Below are 17,902 nucleotides of genomic sequence, written 5' to 3'. Positions count from 1 at the left end.
ATAAATTATTGCTTTAAAGTAATATCTATGATAAACAGATTTTGTTACATGTAATTATATTCTTTTCATATAATTTTTATATTAATTTCATATAATTAATGTGTATTCAACATATGTTAATTATAGATACATTTTCATTTTATCAATGTGTAAGAACAAAATATTTATAATAAAATAAAAATAGATTTGGAGAAATAACTTTTGACATGAAAACGTAAAAGGAGATCGTATAATATAATTTTCCGTCATTATGTTTCTCTTATTTTTAAATTGGAATCACTTTTATTTCAATTTTTGTTGATTCTTTTATTGAAGCATTTCTTTTTTATTTACAAGAAGTAATAACTCCACATTTCCTCTAGTTTCACTGAGCTTGCGCACTTGGGTCACACTGCAACAGTCGTACTATTGATGGGTCACTTTTTGCACCTTCAATAAATTCTTCCAATGATAATTTTCCATCTTTGTTCTTATCCATCTGTCGAAAGATTTTATCTGTTCGTTTTTCAGGCGTTGATTCATCTTCAGGCATCTTCATTACAGTTCCAACCATTTTATAGATTGCCTATAGTAACATTATAATAAAATTAAAAAAAATTAAAAAAATACTTTTAAGATAAAAATTAAATAATTGTAAGTCAATACAAATATATAATTTTGAAAATAAATAATTTTATGTTTATAAATTATTTTAACTGCAAAATGATCAAAATTTATAATATTTATAAAATTGAAGCAAATATACTATAACTAAACAATGTAGTAACAAGAATGAAATATCTTGTAAGAAAGATATGTACAAAAATATTTATATTAAATCCATGTTATAATGACATAAATCAATTTTTATTCATCGAAATTGCTATAAAAAGAAAGTAACATAGAACTGTATACGTATAATGGTAATTATGTAAATTGTTAGAAAATTAAAAATTTCTTTTATACTAAATAAAAAATAAAATTAAATTAAAATAAGTTTGCTATTTTTGCAGCATCCATATCAATATTAGTATTTTATGTATAATAAATCGAAAAATACTTAGATGGCCATGGATAAAAAATCATTAATAATAAATTATTAATTTTCAGAATTACGTAATATTGAATTATTTGTATTTAAAATATATATCTCTCATTGGTTCTAGAAATAGTATGAAGTGCGAATTAAAAAAATTTCATTTAAAAGTTACCTATTGCATCCATTACAAGCTTGATAAAAACGTAGGAGGCTCTTAAGCAACCAAAGCTCGAGTATTTTTTAGTAAGCATGAATCGATAAGTTCAAGTAGTTACAATAAAAATTGATCTTCGATGGTATATAAAATAAATTTAATAACAAAAAACTTGATTTGCATAGATTTTCGGGTCACGAGGAGATATAAATATACATGTAAATTACTATTATCTTTATAATCCATTAATTACTTATATTTAATGAGATTAAATATAATTATTTATAAATATTGATTAATATGATATGATTAAGCACAGAATTAATTATTTTAAAAAAATAGTTAACTAGAAAAAATTCAAATATAAAATAGAACCCTGACTTAAATGATATTAATAAAATTAAGTATAAAATACAATTTGTACTATACTCTTATATCATGTGTACATTATTTTTTAACATCATATGTAGATGTAATATTTTATTTACTTCTTTTTATATTATTAATGTATATAAGAAATTTCATACATATAATAATTGAATTAATCGTCTTAGCCATATAAAACACTATGAAAAATTAATATGAATAAATAAATTATACAATAGTTATTAAATGAATGATTTAATATCTATATTAGAAATTAGAATACAATAAAATATAATAAAATATAAAATACAAGCAAGTTGATAAGTAGTCATACCTATATATATTAAAAAATCGATTAGCCTCATTGTGTATATAAAAGTTTTTGTAAAATCAGAAATGAATGACTATTAAAATCCATTTTTTATTGTATTCTACTTAATATCTCTTTCACTTACTCCAAAATATTATATTCAAATAGGAAATTGGATCCGATGATAATTTAAGTACATAAATGTTAATGTGATAAAGTAAACCAAAACTTGACTAGTTTTTCGAGCATAAATTCAGAATGCATATAACACAACATTCTTGGTACACACGTATGGGATTTTGAATATTATTTATTAAATTCAGCAGTATCAAATAATTTAACCAGCATATAAACTATTTCGTGCACAAGCGTTGTATTAATATTTGAAGCAGTGAAGCAAAATAAATAAATGTATTTTATATTTAAAATAATATTGCCAAGCTTTTATTCTTTAAATTTGACTAACAGCTGAGAGAAATATTATAGCATGTACAATTCAATAGAACTGATCACTGAAAAAACTTATTAATCTAAATAAATACCCAGAGCTGTATCAATATCAGAATAAGGCACTACGATCTCTACATCAACTTTGAATCTGAACGGCAAACAAACTTTAGTGATTTGCACATATAATGAAAGTTCAAGAATCAAAACATACTACGATTACTTATTCTATTAAGCTGAAAATGCAATCTACCATGAATGTCGTATTTCATACGACTAAGCAAAATATAATTCATTATCAATAACAAATAAATGCATTATGTGATCATATTGTAAATTAGAGACAAATAATATTAAATCGTAAAAATAATAATCATATCATGTTAATTATAAGCTTTCATATCTATTTTATTTACCGATTAAAAATAAAATCAATGTAGTTAATAAAAACATAAATTATTTTAATAAATATTGATTAAAAAAATGTATATAAACTGTATGATAGAATAAAGTTTATATATATATATATATATATATTACAGAGAGAACAAAAAAGACCGTAAATTTTTAAAGTAGTGTAGAATTTTTAACTATTTAATAAGAAATTGTTATAGATCAATAAATAATTATAAAAAATGCATCTTCGAAAAATTTGAAATTGTAAATGGTCTTGTAAAAATAGAGACTTAAAGATAACTGAGAAATTTTAAACGAAAAAAGGCATGCAACATGTCTGCAAAAAAAAAAATATTATAACGTAGATATGGAAAAAATCATATTATGAGTAAAACTTGTAATAAATTAATACACATGAAAATAATAAACAATGGAACATGGAGCAAATTCAACAAAGATATCTCACATTAATCATTTAACACAAGATAATTTTTGAAAATCAAAAATTAATACAGTAGAAGTGAATTATAAATGTAGTTGTATAAACAATAAACTAAATTATCCTAATGACTTAGTTATAGCTTTAAGCAATTATAATAAATTTCAGTATTAAAATGCAATAAAATCGATTAAATTTGAGAATATTACCAAATCTTGGATTGCATGATCTCAAAATAAATAAATATCTTCCAAACTAATGTGTAATGTAAATATAAAACTGACATACGTATATTTTCAAACAAGACTTATGTTTTTATTATCACTTGTTAAAGGATGCATCAACATATTATAAGATCATCATCGATATAATTCTACTATTAGCTTACTTCTATAAAAAGGCGTAATTTCAAATTTATATTGGAAGTAATATGATAACTGTATTGTTGATAAGATAAGCTATAAAATATGTATAAAAACTGTTGATATTTATAATAAAATACTAAATCATATTTTACTCAATACAAAGACAATAAATAAAAATAGTAGATTCTAAAAGTCAGCTTTTAAAAATCCAAATAATATTCAACAATTCTACTCACATAACAATATAATAACATGAATTTAAGAAACAAAAACATCCCTTATATCTTTTTTTAATTAAAATCTAAAATATTTCTTTGAAAAATAGAAATTTATTCATTTTCTCATCTTAATGCTCGTGATACCTGATATTTTTCATTATAAATGGCAGTGAATATTTGTATATAATATATTAATAAATAATAATTACTATACAATCATATCAATATATATTTTTAATTTATGTTATTTAATTTCTGAGAGTTATAATTTTTAAGAAATAACTTTCTTTTATCAGAATCTTGTATAATTTTGAAGTATTATAATCAATTACTGGTATGTATTTCTATATATTTCATGTTTTTATTATTCAGTCAATAAATTTTTTAATTTTTAAATATTAAATGAGGTAAAAAGTAATTTAAGATTTTACCGTAACAATTTCCAGCATTTCTTGTCTTGAAATATAGCCATTTCCATCAAGATCGTACATACTGAAGGCCCATTTGAGTTTCTGCTCTAATTTACCGCGAGAGGTAACACTTAATGCACAAAGAAATTCTCGAAAATCGATAGTTCCATCTCCATTAGCATCAAATGTTCTAAAAACGTGCTCTGCAAACTGATTGTATGAAAAAAAAAATAAAAATACAGGATTAATTACATATTTTGTAAATACAATTATAATAAGCGGTATAAAAATAACGATAGGAATATTATATTACATAAATTTAAAGCTGTAGGTAGATCTTTAATAGGACTTCGGAAATAATAGCAATCTTTTAGATATATTATATAAAATATTTAATTTATTTTTGTTACATTTAATACACGGTTATTCAAACGTATCGTGCTTAGATACATTAATCACGCGCTTCTTGAAGACTAGCTTTTTGAATATTCTCTTAATTCCTAATGCTAGTTAGCAATGCCTTATCATTACTTTTACATATATATATATATAAATATATTACTAAATATATTCAAAATTATTATACATAATAATTATTATAAATAATTATTAAAACATTAAGACTTATTCTAACTGTTTTTAGGTAAATGCCAAACTTGATATATATATATATATATATATATATATATATATATATATATATATATATATAAATCGTACGAATTCTTAATTTTGAAATTACTATATATCATTTATATAATTAAATATAAAATTAATATGAAATACTTTTGTCTTTTAATTTTCTTAATTTAATTTTCAATGTATCAATATAGATTTATAAATAGAAATCAATGAATAAAAATTCTATTAATCAAACCAAATTTTATTTTGTTAAAGAAAAATCTTAAATGCCGTACAATCTTATTTTCAAATTTATATGCTAAACAAACTAAATCTTTAAAGCCACACAACCGATTTAAGAACTTTTTTGCTCATTTCTTTAGAACAGAGCGAAATTTAATAGTCTACACAACAATTAATACAAGTTCTACGAGTTAAATGTCGATAAGTCAGTTGAGCGTACGAAAATACGATGCGTTCATTCGTCTGTATATTTCACTACAAATCTCTGAAACTAGGTTAACTGCAAATAAAATTCTAAGAAAGTAGAGTAGAAAAATATACTAAATCGTTTTTGATATTACAGTTGTAGAGAAAATAAACTATAATAGACCTACGTATAGTTGTTATATTAGCTAATAAACATCTTAATAATTTATTTAGTAATAAATTTCAACTATTTGGTTTCAAAAAATGCTAATTAAGTTTAACAACTATTGATAATGAAATTATTAGAAAAAAAAAACTATTGTAATGAAATTAATTACTTGATGTAAATAAATGCTCATCTAAATTGAAGGACAATTTAAGGCTAATAAAAAGAAAAAATTTAATCTTTATAACTACTAATTATTAAATGTATCAAACTGTAACTTCAAAAAATTATTTTCACAGTATGTAAATATACAATGTCAATTAATGTTAGGCAGAAAAATGATCAATCTTTGAGAATGAAAAAGAGGGTGTTTTAGAGAAAAAATCTCGCTGATGTAAAAAAATATTCATATTAAAATAAGAATTTAATACTGTTCCAGATTAATGAATTGTTAGTTTATATTTAAAGTCAGAGTTAATATTAATAAATCGAATCAACCTAATAAAATCATAAGAAGTGATAAATGAAACAGACCAAATTCAAAATAGTAAGTATATATTACAAATAAATAGGATATTGAAAATGCTTCGAAAATAGAACCTTTGTATAAATCTAAGCTGTGACTGATTTTTGGAATAACAAACATGTTATTGATCCAATGTGGACAAATTATGAAACTATTTACATGTTAAACTCTACGAGCTTTTTCTATAGGCTTGTTATTAACCCCAATAAGGCATATAGTATTTGCAACGCAATTAAATAAGAGATGAATAATCAAACAAAAACTTTTAGCAAGAAACTAATTCTTTTGAGCTCACTTTTAATTTAAAAGAGAATATATTAAAATTAAGTGGAAGCGATCATAAATAAGCTTTCAAAATACTATAGACTCAATTATTATCATTTCAAATTTTGAATGTAAGCAAATAAAATCTGTAAATTATATAATTTAAAATGGATACTATCAAACCTTATAGATAACCTTATAGAAAACAATAGACTATTAACAGATGATCAATATATATATAATTATTTTATATAATTATATATTATTTTTTTAATTATCACACGGTAAAGAATATTAATTTATATTAAATTATTAATTAATCCATAATAATTAATCATATAATTATATACCATTTATTATATATCTTTATTAAATGATTATTATAAATATTAATAAATAATTAATACCTTTGATGCATCACCGTAAGGGAAAAAATTTCCATATATTTTTTTAAACTCCTCAACACTTAGATGTCCACTTGGACAATCTTTTAAGAATCCTTTATACCATTCTTGAATTTCTGCATCTAAAATTAAAACACTAATTAAAAATAAAATAATTAAATAAATAAAATAATAATTTATTTAAAAAAAAGTTTCTCGTGGATTGTTAATACAAACAACAATTAATATTTGAATACAATAATGAATTCAATCTAGAAGCATTCAGATTTATCTTAATTATAAAATAATGTTTTAATTAATGTCTTAATTATGAATAATTTCTTGATAAACTTGCAAATACAATGCTTAAAATCATTACATTGTTAACTATTTTAAAATTATATTTTTATTCTACTTACTATCGATAACAACAATACTAATCAAAAACATTATTAATGGACTGCACTCAAGATATATAGTTAACCAAGTATATATGATTAACTTCACATCAATTTAATCAATGAAATTTATAATAGGAGTACATCATGAATAAGTTATATTAGATTACTTTTAGACATACTTATTGGCTGTTTATAAGTATTGATTATTTTAAGTATATTATTATAACTATTAAAAATTTATAATACAACTAATAACGTAATAATTAAATTTGTCAAAAAAACTTTTTAAGTATTTTTCATTAAAAAAAATTAAATAATACGTTTTTATAAAGTATGCATGAAAATTTTAACAGCCTAAGATTCTATATATTAATTGAAATATATTTAAAAAACAATATTCCAAGTTTAAAAATGTTAACCAGAAAAGATGTACTGGCAAATAATGAGTTATAAAATTTAGTTATAAAAATTTTTACTTATTATTTAACTAAACGATATATTTAATATGAGCATGAAATAGTAAATAAAAAATTATCTGTTAATATATTCTTATAAATAATCTAAATTTCTAATTAATTAATCAATTAAAGCACTTATATTTCAACTAAGAATACTAAAAAAGAAAGTATTGATTTTAATTATATTCTATTTCGTCAAATACAATTTAGACTTTTAATTTCTAAAGTGATTACTGTTATCCATAACTAAAATTTATATGAATTCTAATGTAATTTATGCTGTGTAATATTTCAATCTTATCATTATTGTCATTAAATTATTACACAAGTCTGAAAATATTTTCCTATTTTATTATTATTATGTCCATATCAAATTATTCCTCAATTTAATTAAATATAAGAATATTTATTATAATTTTATAATCAAAATATGTATTACTTAAATATAATTCAATATCTATGAAAATACTAACATTCGAAATTTTAATAAAATCTTAATTATTTTTTACTTGATTGCATTTGAAAATTTTAATATATATATTTTGACAACCTTAAACATTCAAAAATTCAGTTATTCATTTTATTTTGTTTTATTAGTAATTTATTAGTAAAAATTACTTTACATACCAAAAGAGCTATTTAAAAATAAGAATATTAACGCTTTTTTTTATTAATTTTTTTTAAAAACTTCATGTTCATAAAAATAATTTTAAGAATTTTCAATATTTATTAAAAATCTATCAAATTTATTCAATTCTTATGAACAAGTCTCTTTTCATATGAAGTCAATATTAATTTTTAAATAGCTGACAACAGAGGAGTTTAATAAATTAAAATTAATCAATAAAGCTTGTTATACACAGCTATTCAAGTAATTGTAATAGATTAATAACTTACTTATCATGTATAATTACTATTTATTATATATTCTAGTCTAGATACTTGTATCATTAGATGAAGTATCGAAAAAACTGTACAATTTTTTAAAATGTTTATTTTTTACTTATTTCACTTTTTATTAACATTATGTTAATAAAATTTATAACTTGATACACAAAAAAAATTAAGCTTAATCTATAACTGATATGATAATAATAGTGTATGCATTTTTCATACAAGTTCAAACTCCATTATCATTTTATTTTATTCAATAATGTTAAAATTAATTATTTAATATAAATTGATAAGAAAATAATCTCTTTACATTTTGTTGGTAATCATTTTTTAGACCTTGGTATCATAATAACTTTATAATTTATAATTTTATGTACAAACTTTGTACAGAGTAATTAATGAATTTCGTATTATTGAATATAATTTGAAAATTAAATTTTTATTTTTATCTCTTATAATATTAAAATTAAATATTTCTGCAATAATAATAATAATATTCTATACATTTATAGTATATATATAAATAGATTTGTATAAATATAAAACCACCTCTGAAGAAAAAGATCTCAATTACATAAAATTTAGATTATTACTAATATTTTATAATAATGCTAGACTACTATTAATTTTAATATTAATTACTTCAAAGTTTTATTATTTATTAAATACAAAAAATTGTAAATGAATGAATTACCTGAAAATTCAGTATTTTGCTTAAGATCCTCCAGTACTTCGGGTTTGAGTTTGCTATTTTGTTTTCCCATCCTCACAAAGTATATCTACTTATATTTTAATGCAAAATGTAAAATCAGGTCTGTGTACGTAAAATCAACAACAGTTTACCTATTCTTTACTTTTGTCGAGAAAACGTCAGAGCCTTTATTGAGTCTAAAAAAACAAAATAAACCAAAAATAACAATTAATCATTAGAATAGTACAATAATATTAAAAATATAATTAGCACTTTATTGATTGCATTTTTCATTAGTTTTTGGAATATAAACTCCTTTTAACAAATGTTAATCTTAAAATATCCAGTTATAAATGACATTAATGTTATTAAAAAATAATCAAGTTTTAAATTAATGTTAAGTTGTACAGACACACAAACACACAAATTTATTTGTGCATTACAAAGTCAATATTCTTAGATCTAAAAACTCCCAATTAATTTTATTGATACCAAATATATAAAAAACCGATAAAAGCTTATCTACCAATCTTATAATATTCTGAATAATTATATATATGTATTTAAATATGAACCACTGTTATAGATGCTATACTTAATTTTTCTTAATAATATTAATGTATATAAGATTATAATTGAATTCTATTTTGTATTTTAAATATTTAGAAAATGCGCATCATTTCGAAGTTAAAGTAAAAGGAGCAGAGGAAAAGGAAGTCTAATTATTTACTAGATCATTCATACATGAAGAGTTTCATATAATTTTCTGAAACAGATAAAAATATAAATATAAGTAATTGATAAAAATGGAGCAATAGAGTCTTATAACACATAATTTATTGTAAATAATAGTAAAGAATACTTATCATCCTTCTTCTAATAATTGTAATATCAATTATAAGTAATATTTAATATTAATAATATTAAAAATAATATAAACACATTCGTTAATATATTAACTAATTAATGAATTTTGTTGCTTCACATAAAATATTGAGTTTTTTTATATTTTTATTTAGTTTAGTTATATTATAGATTTATTTAGATTTATTACATTTATAAGTAATGATATTATATATATTCGTGCAAAGTAATTAAATTATTTAAAAAATGCTTTATTTTCTTAAAATAACATGAATTTAAAAATATTGAACTAGAACGTCCAGAGTGCATAATTTTCAAGTTTAAAAATTCTTTGTTTTAATTTTTATTTTCTTAAATCCTTAATTTAATAAAATTTAAACATTATTATTTTATATACCAATTTATTATATTATTTTTATTTGATTTAATTTATAATATTTTACGACTATCAAATATTTACAAATCTATTATTTCATTTAATTATTACTTTAATTAAAAATCAAAACTATTGTTACAAATTGAATTTCATTATTATAGAAAATAAATAATAAATATTTTTAATTTCATTTAATAAATAATTAAATTTAATTTAAACTTTAATTTATTTCATATTTAATAAAGTTTTAATTTTAGTTTTTAACATTTTTTTATTTAAATTTTTTATTTTAATAAATTTTAATCTTCGTTAGATATAAGTTATAATTATATTTATATTTGTATATTTTGTAATGATAATCAAATAAAATCGGAAATTTTCAATATAGCATAGAAAATATTATGTTTGCTTTTCTATATGACCATTATCAAAAAGCAAAATATTAGTCATTAAATAAAATATTATTCATTGTTAATCAATAATATTATTTCTGTTAATAGCAAAAAATTGTATCTGTTTTATTCTTATTTATAATAAACTTATTTAACAGTTCAAATCCTATTTAAATTATAAAAATATTTTTAAATTTCATCTATTAAAATCAGATATTTCATAAATAATTAAATAACACATACAAACAAAAATTAATAAAATATTTATTGCATTAATAGATAGGTAAATTGTATATTTACTATTTAAGTTTCTTATTAGTTCATAATTTATTTTGATTTTGATTTTATATTTTTTAAAATAAAATAATTATAAAATTTATAAAATAACATATTTTTACAATGCAAACCTACTTATAAACATGAACTACACGATGGTATAATTTTAATCAATTTGTTTATAATTCATTTTTATAAGAATTAGACTTTTACAATACAGTCACATTTAATAAAAATTGTTTATATTTTATAATTTTTGAATTGTAATATTTTGGAGATTCAATAAAAATATTCTAAAATTAGTTTTCGAATAATGTATGTAAAATGATAAAATATATAATAATTAATCTAAATTTAGGAATTTCATTCAGAATGCTACATTTTGGATTGTAAAAACAAATAAGTATTTTATTTAGGGATAGTATACTAAAAATTGTTGAAATAAGTATATTTTAAATAAAATTTACTTAAATAAAAGAACAAAAATTAATAAATGATTAAATTATTTTTAAAAATATTTGTTTTACATTACATTTAAATTTTAAACTATACACATTTATATATAGATTTACTCTCTAAGTTATTTTTACTGCTTCGTTAGCACCTTCAACTCTTTCTGAGTTTTTCGGTCCTCGTATTCATCTCTTCCTTTCTTTCAATACAATACTAAGTATAAACATTTATCATCCGGATATGAAACAAATTAAAAAGTACTATATTAATATATAAAGCTAGCTAACACAATCATATACTTGTACATTAAATTAATTTTACTCCTATATTTATCTTTTTACCTTTGTTATCAGCTTTATTCTGTATAACATTATGGATATCTATTCGTCTATTTATTACTTTAATTTGGCTTAATCCCCCCTTCTAATTAAATTTCCTTTAATTCTTCATTCGCATTATTACTATTAAGGCTGTCTATAAAAACTATATATTATTAATAAAATACATAAATAATAAAAACGAGTGCAATTTGAAAATAAATATTCAATATTATTAAGCATTGTATAATTATATATGTATAAGCATATATATATATATATATATATACAATCATAAACTATATATAAGTATAAATGTAATAAGTAATATATAAAAATGGGTAAATATTTGCACTATTTGATAATAAACGATTTAATTACTAAAATTGTTAGAAAGTATTTAATTGCTTTACAATATTGAAATATTAAGAAAGCTTGTTAAAAATTCTATTACAAAATTTAAATCAATGCAGCATAGAAAGATACAATGTTGATATATTAGAATATTGTCTATGATATCTACGATGACTATGTTATCGATGTCATTATTATTTACATTTTAATTTTTAGACTTATGAGTAATAATGTTATAATTTATATTCACTTATAATGTATACACTTGATATATAATCAATAGCAAAATTTATTCATCAAAAATTTAATTGAAACTGTGCCACATACATTTTTGAAAATTGTTCAGCCAACATCAAATCCAACGTTTACAAATTTCACTTATAGATATAATTGCTTTTTTCATCAATATCTTCTTTGATGGCTAATATTTTATTTAGTAATTTATTCAATGATTCAATAAATAATAATAAACTTGATTAAAATTTGCTATTTATAATAAATTATGCTAAATACATATATTGGTATTTATTTTATGATTTAGGCACTACAGATACATTTTATAGTATTCATCTCTATCACCCTCTACATTATAATATCTTTGATATATTTATTTGATATATTTGATATATTTTTATATTTAGTCAAATTTATATTGACTAAAGTGAAACAATGATTCTTTTGATTAATTGTATATTTTTTATTCTTAATTCCATTAAATATTTGTATACTATTTCCATAGATTACTTGTTTATAAAAAAAAAACATAATTTTTAAATATATGCTACGTGAATAATCATAATTTCATCGATAATTAATACTTTTTAAAAGTTACGTAGAAACAATTATGATGAATAATCATACTTAAATAATTGGAAAAGTAAATATTTTTACTTTATTTATAATGAATTATTCATTATTATTAATGTAATCATTATTATTTTTATTTAAATATTTTTATAATGTTTTTTTTTCAATTTAGTTTAAATTTAATATTTATAAAATATAAATAATTGATATTATAAAAAATTAAAGTTTATTTTCTAATAAACAGTTCAGTATAAACAAATATCAAATTAAATAAGTTAAATACATTATATACAAGAAAAATACAATATAAGAAATTATATATATCACAAAAGGGATGTATATATAGAGATATAAATTTCGCAACTATAGTAGGTTATAGACTGTATTATATTTTCTTAGTATAAAAATAATCTGTAACGCTTAATAACCTCTTTTTAAAAATACTAAAATTCCCTGAAGTATTTATTAAACAGATACAGAATATAATAATTTGAACAGAACAAGATTAATACTAATATATATAATGTATTATTAATGTATTATTGACATATTAATCATGTATTGTTAATATATTTTAAATGATAAATTTAAGTTTATCATGACGTTTTTTTTAAATTTTTTTAATATTACAGCAAACGTACTATAAATTAAAAACTTAAGATGCCAAACTAAAATTAATAGAAAATAAGTACATAGATAATTAACTTGCTTATTATATTAATCGGATTGATTATAATTATAATATAATGAAATTTGTTGTCAATGTCTATGTATAAAAATGATTCTCAATTTCGTCTTAGTACAAATATAAATTTATAGATTAAATACTTATATAGATTAAATATATTAAAAATAGTCAATTGTACTAAAATTGTCTTCAATGGATTAAGTGTGAATAAAAATATGAACATTTCATATATTATCAGAGTAAAAAAATATAAATTAAAAATGTCTAAGTTTTGCAAAAGCATAATAGAAATTGTAACTACAATGGTATATCATACATATTTTTTATTTATTATATCACAAAGGAAAGATTGACATTTTTTATAAACAAATGTGTTTAAAGACTTTCTCTCTTATTCATGGAAAAGAGTTTCTTATATTATTACTTCAAATATGATTTTGAAATTAATAATATTTTTATATTTCATGCTTCATTTCACACTATTTCTTATTGTGATCGTCTTTTTCATACTATTGATTATTCTTTCTTTTTTCACATCGTTACTTCATAAAAACCCTTTATACTAAAATATTTGTGCTTTTTCGATTGTCAGTGCTTAAACATCCATGACAGTATTAAATCTCTTTTTGTTCTTTTTTATACTAATTGTTTTTTTTTAAACATTGACATTTTTATATGTAAAATAACTAAATTAAATTTATAAATTCTGAAGTTACTTATACTAAAGACTTTCACTGCTTTCTTTAACAAAAATGTGATTGATTATAATAAAAATATTGTTCTTGATTATCAATTAAAGAATCAAAATTTGTAAAACAATTTATGAAAAATTATAGAAAAGAGAAATATTAAGGTGATATAGAAAATATATATTTATACAACACTTTATTTCCTTCCCGTATATATTATTTAATAGTATATATCGTTTAAATTAAATAAACATTTCATTTTAAATTTTTAATAAATAAAAAATATTTTTCAATCGATTTTTCAAATGATTGCTGTTTAATTTTTTTAAATTATATTTTTACATATAATACAATTTTATATATACATAAATATTTACAAGGCTTCATGAAAAATATTTATAAAAGAAATTCAAATAAATAATAAAATATCTCCGTAATTTTATTAAATTTCATTTGATATACAAATTTTTATGTTTAGTTTTTAATAATACAATTAAAAAAATGTGTAATTGTATTTTTAAAAAGTGGTAATATAGAAATCTTTTATTTTATACTTTTTAAAAATATATAACAATTTATTAATATAAAAGTATGTAAATTTTATATTCGCTTTAATTAATCTATTTTAAGATCAACTGAATTCAACGAAGCATTTTTTTCCATTAAATATTGTTATTAATTCAGATTTCTTTTCAATTTCATTAAAAAATATTACATTTTAATAAAAAATAAAATGTTTTACAATAAAGTTTCAAGAATTTCTTTCTATTATATTTCCTACATAGTAAAGAAAATATTTTAATAAAAATATTAGGTTATCTATAGAAATATTGAGTCAATAATATATTTTTATAAATCCATTCTATATATATATATATTATAAAGTTACTTAGAAGTTAAATTGTAACATTTATATTGAAATCGACAAATTTATTTAAATCATTTAGATCACTAAGTCGCATAAAATTACATGCAATATATCACTGTCGAAAATTTGTAAGAAATATATTTTTTCTTACCTTTATTCAATTAATTTTATCCTTCCTATATTTAAAGAAATAATAATAGACAATGAAAAATCTAAGAAAATTTATTTTCTTTAATAAATATAATTAATTTTTTTTATTGTAATTTAGAGAGAATTCTTAGTTACATTCTAATATTTTATTAAATAATTTCAATTTAATAATTAATTGTCAAAAAGTAAAAATATAAATTTTTTTGAATTTATAAAGTATATTTAACCAATAAATATTATGTTAGAATAAATTTGTATTATATTCAATAAGTTTAAAAATAAACTATTTATTAAATAATTCATATCTGTACATTTTTATTACAATTAATAATTCTAAAATTATTCTTTGAACCATATTTGCAATCAATATGTAGACAAGAATCAAACGAAGACAATATAATTCATATATTAATGTTCAAGTATAAAGAAGTTTGATTTAGTAATTCGAATGGTATAATATTCAAAATTACTACTCATTCAAATTAATAATAAATATTTCAAATAGACATTTATATAAAATTACTAATTCTCTCGAATTAAGATTTTATTAAAATAATTGAAAATTATTTTTGGTTAATTATAAAATAGATTTCATTACTGAACTTTGTAATTTTATTCATATATTAGGAAATTATAATGTAAATAAATAATCTACTGGCTAATATTAATATAAGATTTAATATTAGTACCTAAACTGTAATAGTATAATCGAAATATTCAAAAATAAAATTCGAATAAAAATTATTTCCATTAAAATTATTACCTTGAAATATGTTAATAAAAAATTAAAAATTATACTTGTAAAAATAATAGATAGGATTTGTTGAATTAAATTTCTTATTCATCGCTTTTATTTAGGACATTTATCCTTATGAAAGAAATTAATATAGTATTATAGTATAATATATATTTTATTATATTTAAAATTTAATATTCAAAATAAATAGAAATTAAAAATATTTCCTTATTTATTTCATAAAAATACATAAAATATGAAATTGAATTTTTAAAAGCAGTTGTTAACATTTTATTACAAATTCTTAATAATTAAAATTAAATAATTTCACTAAAACTAAAATGTTCTAGTGTATTAATGTTTCAAATCGATACAAAAGTTCAAATGAAAATAGAACATTTATATAATAAAAATATGTGGATAATAATGTTTATATAATAATAAAAATAAAGTAAAAATATTATAAGTAAGTAAAAGATTAATATCTTCTTCTAAAGCAAGTTGAATGCTATGATAATTAAAAAAACCATTTAATCATATTCAAAATTATCTTAATTAATTTTAATTATTAATTATTAATAATATTATTTTAATTATTAATACAAATTAAAATATCAAAAATAAAATTAATAATACTATTGTGTCCTTTTAATATAATTAAATAATCTTACTATACAAACTTTTAATTTTAAGATAATTACGAAAGAGTTTTCTTCATATTGTTCAAAAAATTTTTCAATATACGTTATTTAAATAACTTTCAAATACTTAATTTAGTATACAAAAATTTGAGGTCATATTTTAATTTTCACGTTAAAAAGAAAATTAAAGAAATTTAAAGAAATAAAATAATCGAAGCCCTATCATTAAATTATTTATTATGTAGTTATAAAAAGAAAACTTTCAATACGTGCAAATTCAAATATATTAATAATAGCTCTATTTTTATTTGAATAATAAGTTTTTCATTATTTAATAAGTTCTTGTACATCCATTAATTTGTATTAAAAAATTTCCTTTGTTTAAAAATTTAAAAACTTAATATTATGTTGATTGATAAAATTTGAAATTTAATGGATATAAAAAACATGTAAGTATATGAATAAAAGGTTACTTAAAAACGTGTCGTTATAACATCACACATTGATACAGAAATTTTTTTATACAATACATTATCCGAAACTATATAATAAAACTGACACAGTCGGGATACAATTGCCTACAACTCTTAAAACAAAATTTTTTTATAACAAAAACATTAAAATTTATAGAAAATTAATGTAGAATGAACTGTATGTATTTATAGTTCATAAAAAACACTTCAATTTGTTTGAAAACTATTTGTTAAAAAATTTTCCCAATTTATAAACATCATTAATAAAACTTAGTTATATTTTAATTAAAAAATATTTTTTAATTGATTCAAATACAAAATAATAACATTTTTTTACATTTGTGCTATTAAATCAATAAACTGAATTCTTGGTACATCAGTTATATAATTTTTTATATACTTCATTTGCATTTATATAATTATAAGTATTTATTTTAATATTATACAATAAATGTGAGTTTGTAATAGCTTATTAAATTATGCTGTGTATATTAGTTTAATAAATGTAAACATTAATATTTAAGTAATATCAGAATCTTGTATATCATACGTACACATTTCTACATACTAACAAAACTAACAGAAATATTTCCAACTCTATATTATGCATATTTTACCATAAGTTTTATTTGTATATATATTATATTTCTTATTGATTTATTATTTTTTCTAATACATTATTTTTATTAAAAGTTAGAAGAATGTAGAAAATAACTAATTTTTATTAAAAAATCGTTTCATGTAACAACTTTTTCTTTAGGGCTTGTATCATATTGGTAATGTAGTTATGACTGATTAGCTTTATATTATGACACTTTATGAATTTAAGACAAATTATTATAATTTATCAATTTAATTAACA

General features: G+C 18.9%; 1 protein-coding gene across 1 annotated transcript in view; it reads right to left on the bottom strand.

Moving 5' to 3' along the window:
• Nucleotides 1-268: 268 nt before the first annotated feature.
• Nca (neurocalcin homolog) overlaps nt 269-17,902 on the bottom strand; it is a 65,528-nt gene continuing 47,894 nt past the window's right edge. Inside the window, exons 2-5 of the mRNA XM_011498832.1 lie at nt 8,960-9,153; nt 6,537-6,655; nt 4,145-4,333; nt 269-565 (exon numbers count right to left, since the gene is read on the bottom strand). Coding sequence (XP_011497134.1) covers nt 365-565; nt 4,145-4,333; nt 6,537-6,655; nt 8,960-9,029 — 579 coding nt within the window. The 5' untranslated portion in view covers nt 9,030-9,153 and the 3' untranslated portion in view covers nt 269-364. The remainder of the gene's footprint in view (nt 566-4,144; nt 4,334-6,536; nt 6,656-8,959; nt 9,154-17,902) is intronic.

This window comes from Ceratosolen solmsi, unplaced genomic scaffold, assembly GCF_000503995.2.
Source record: "Ceratosolen solmsi marchali unplaced genomic scaffold, CerSol_1.0 scaffold30, whole genome shotgun sequence".
Lineage (NCBI taxonomy): Eukaryota > Metazoa > Arthropoda > Insecta > Hymenoptera > Agaonidae > Ceratosolen > Ceratosolen solmsi.
The sequence above is the reverse complement of the archived record's forward strand: the minus strand, read 5'-3'. Positions and strand labels throughout refer to the sequence as shown.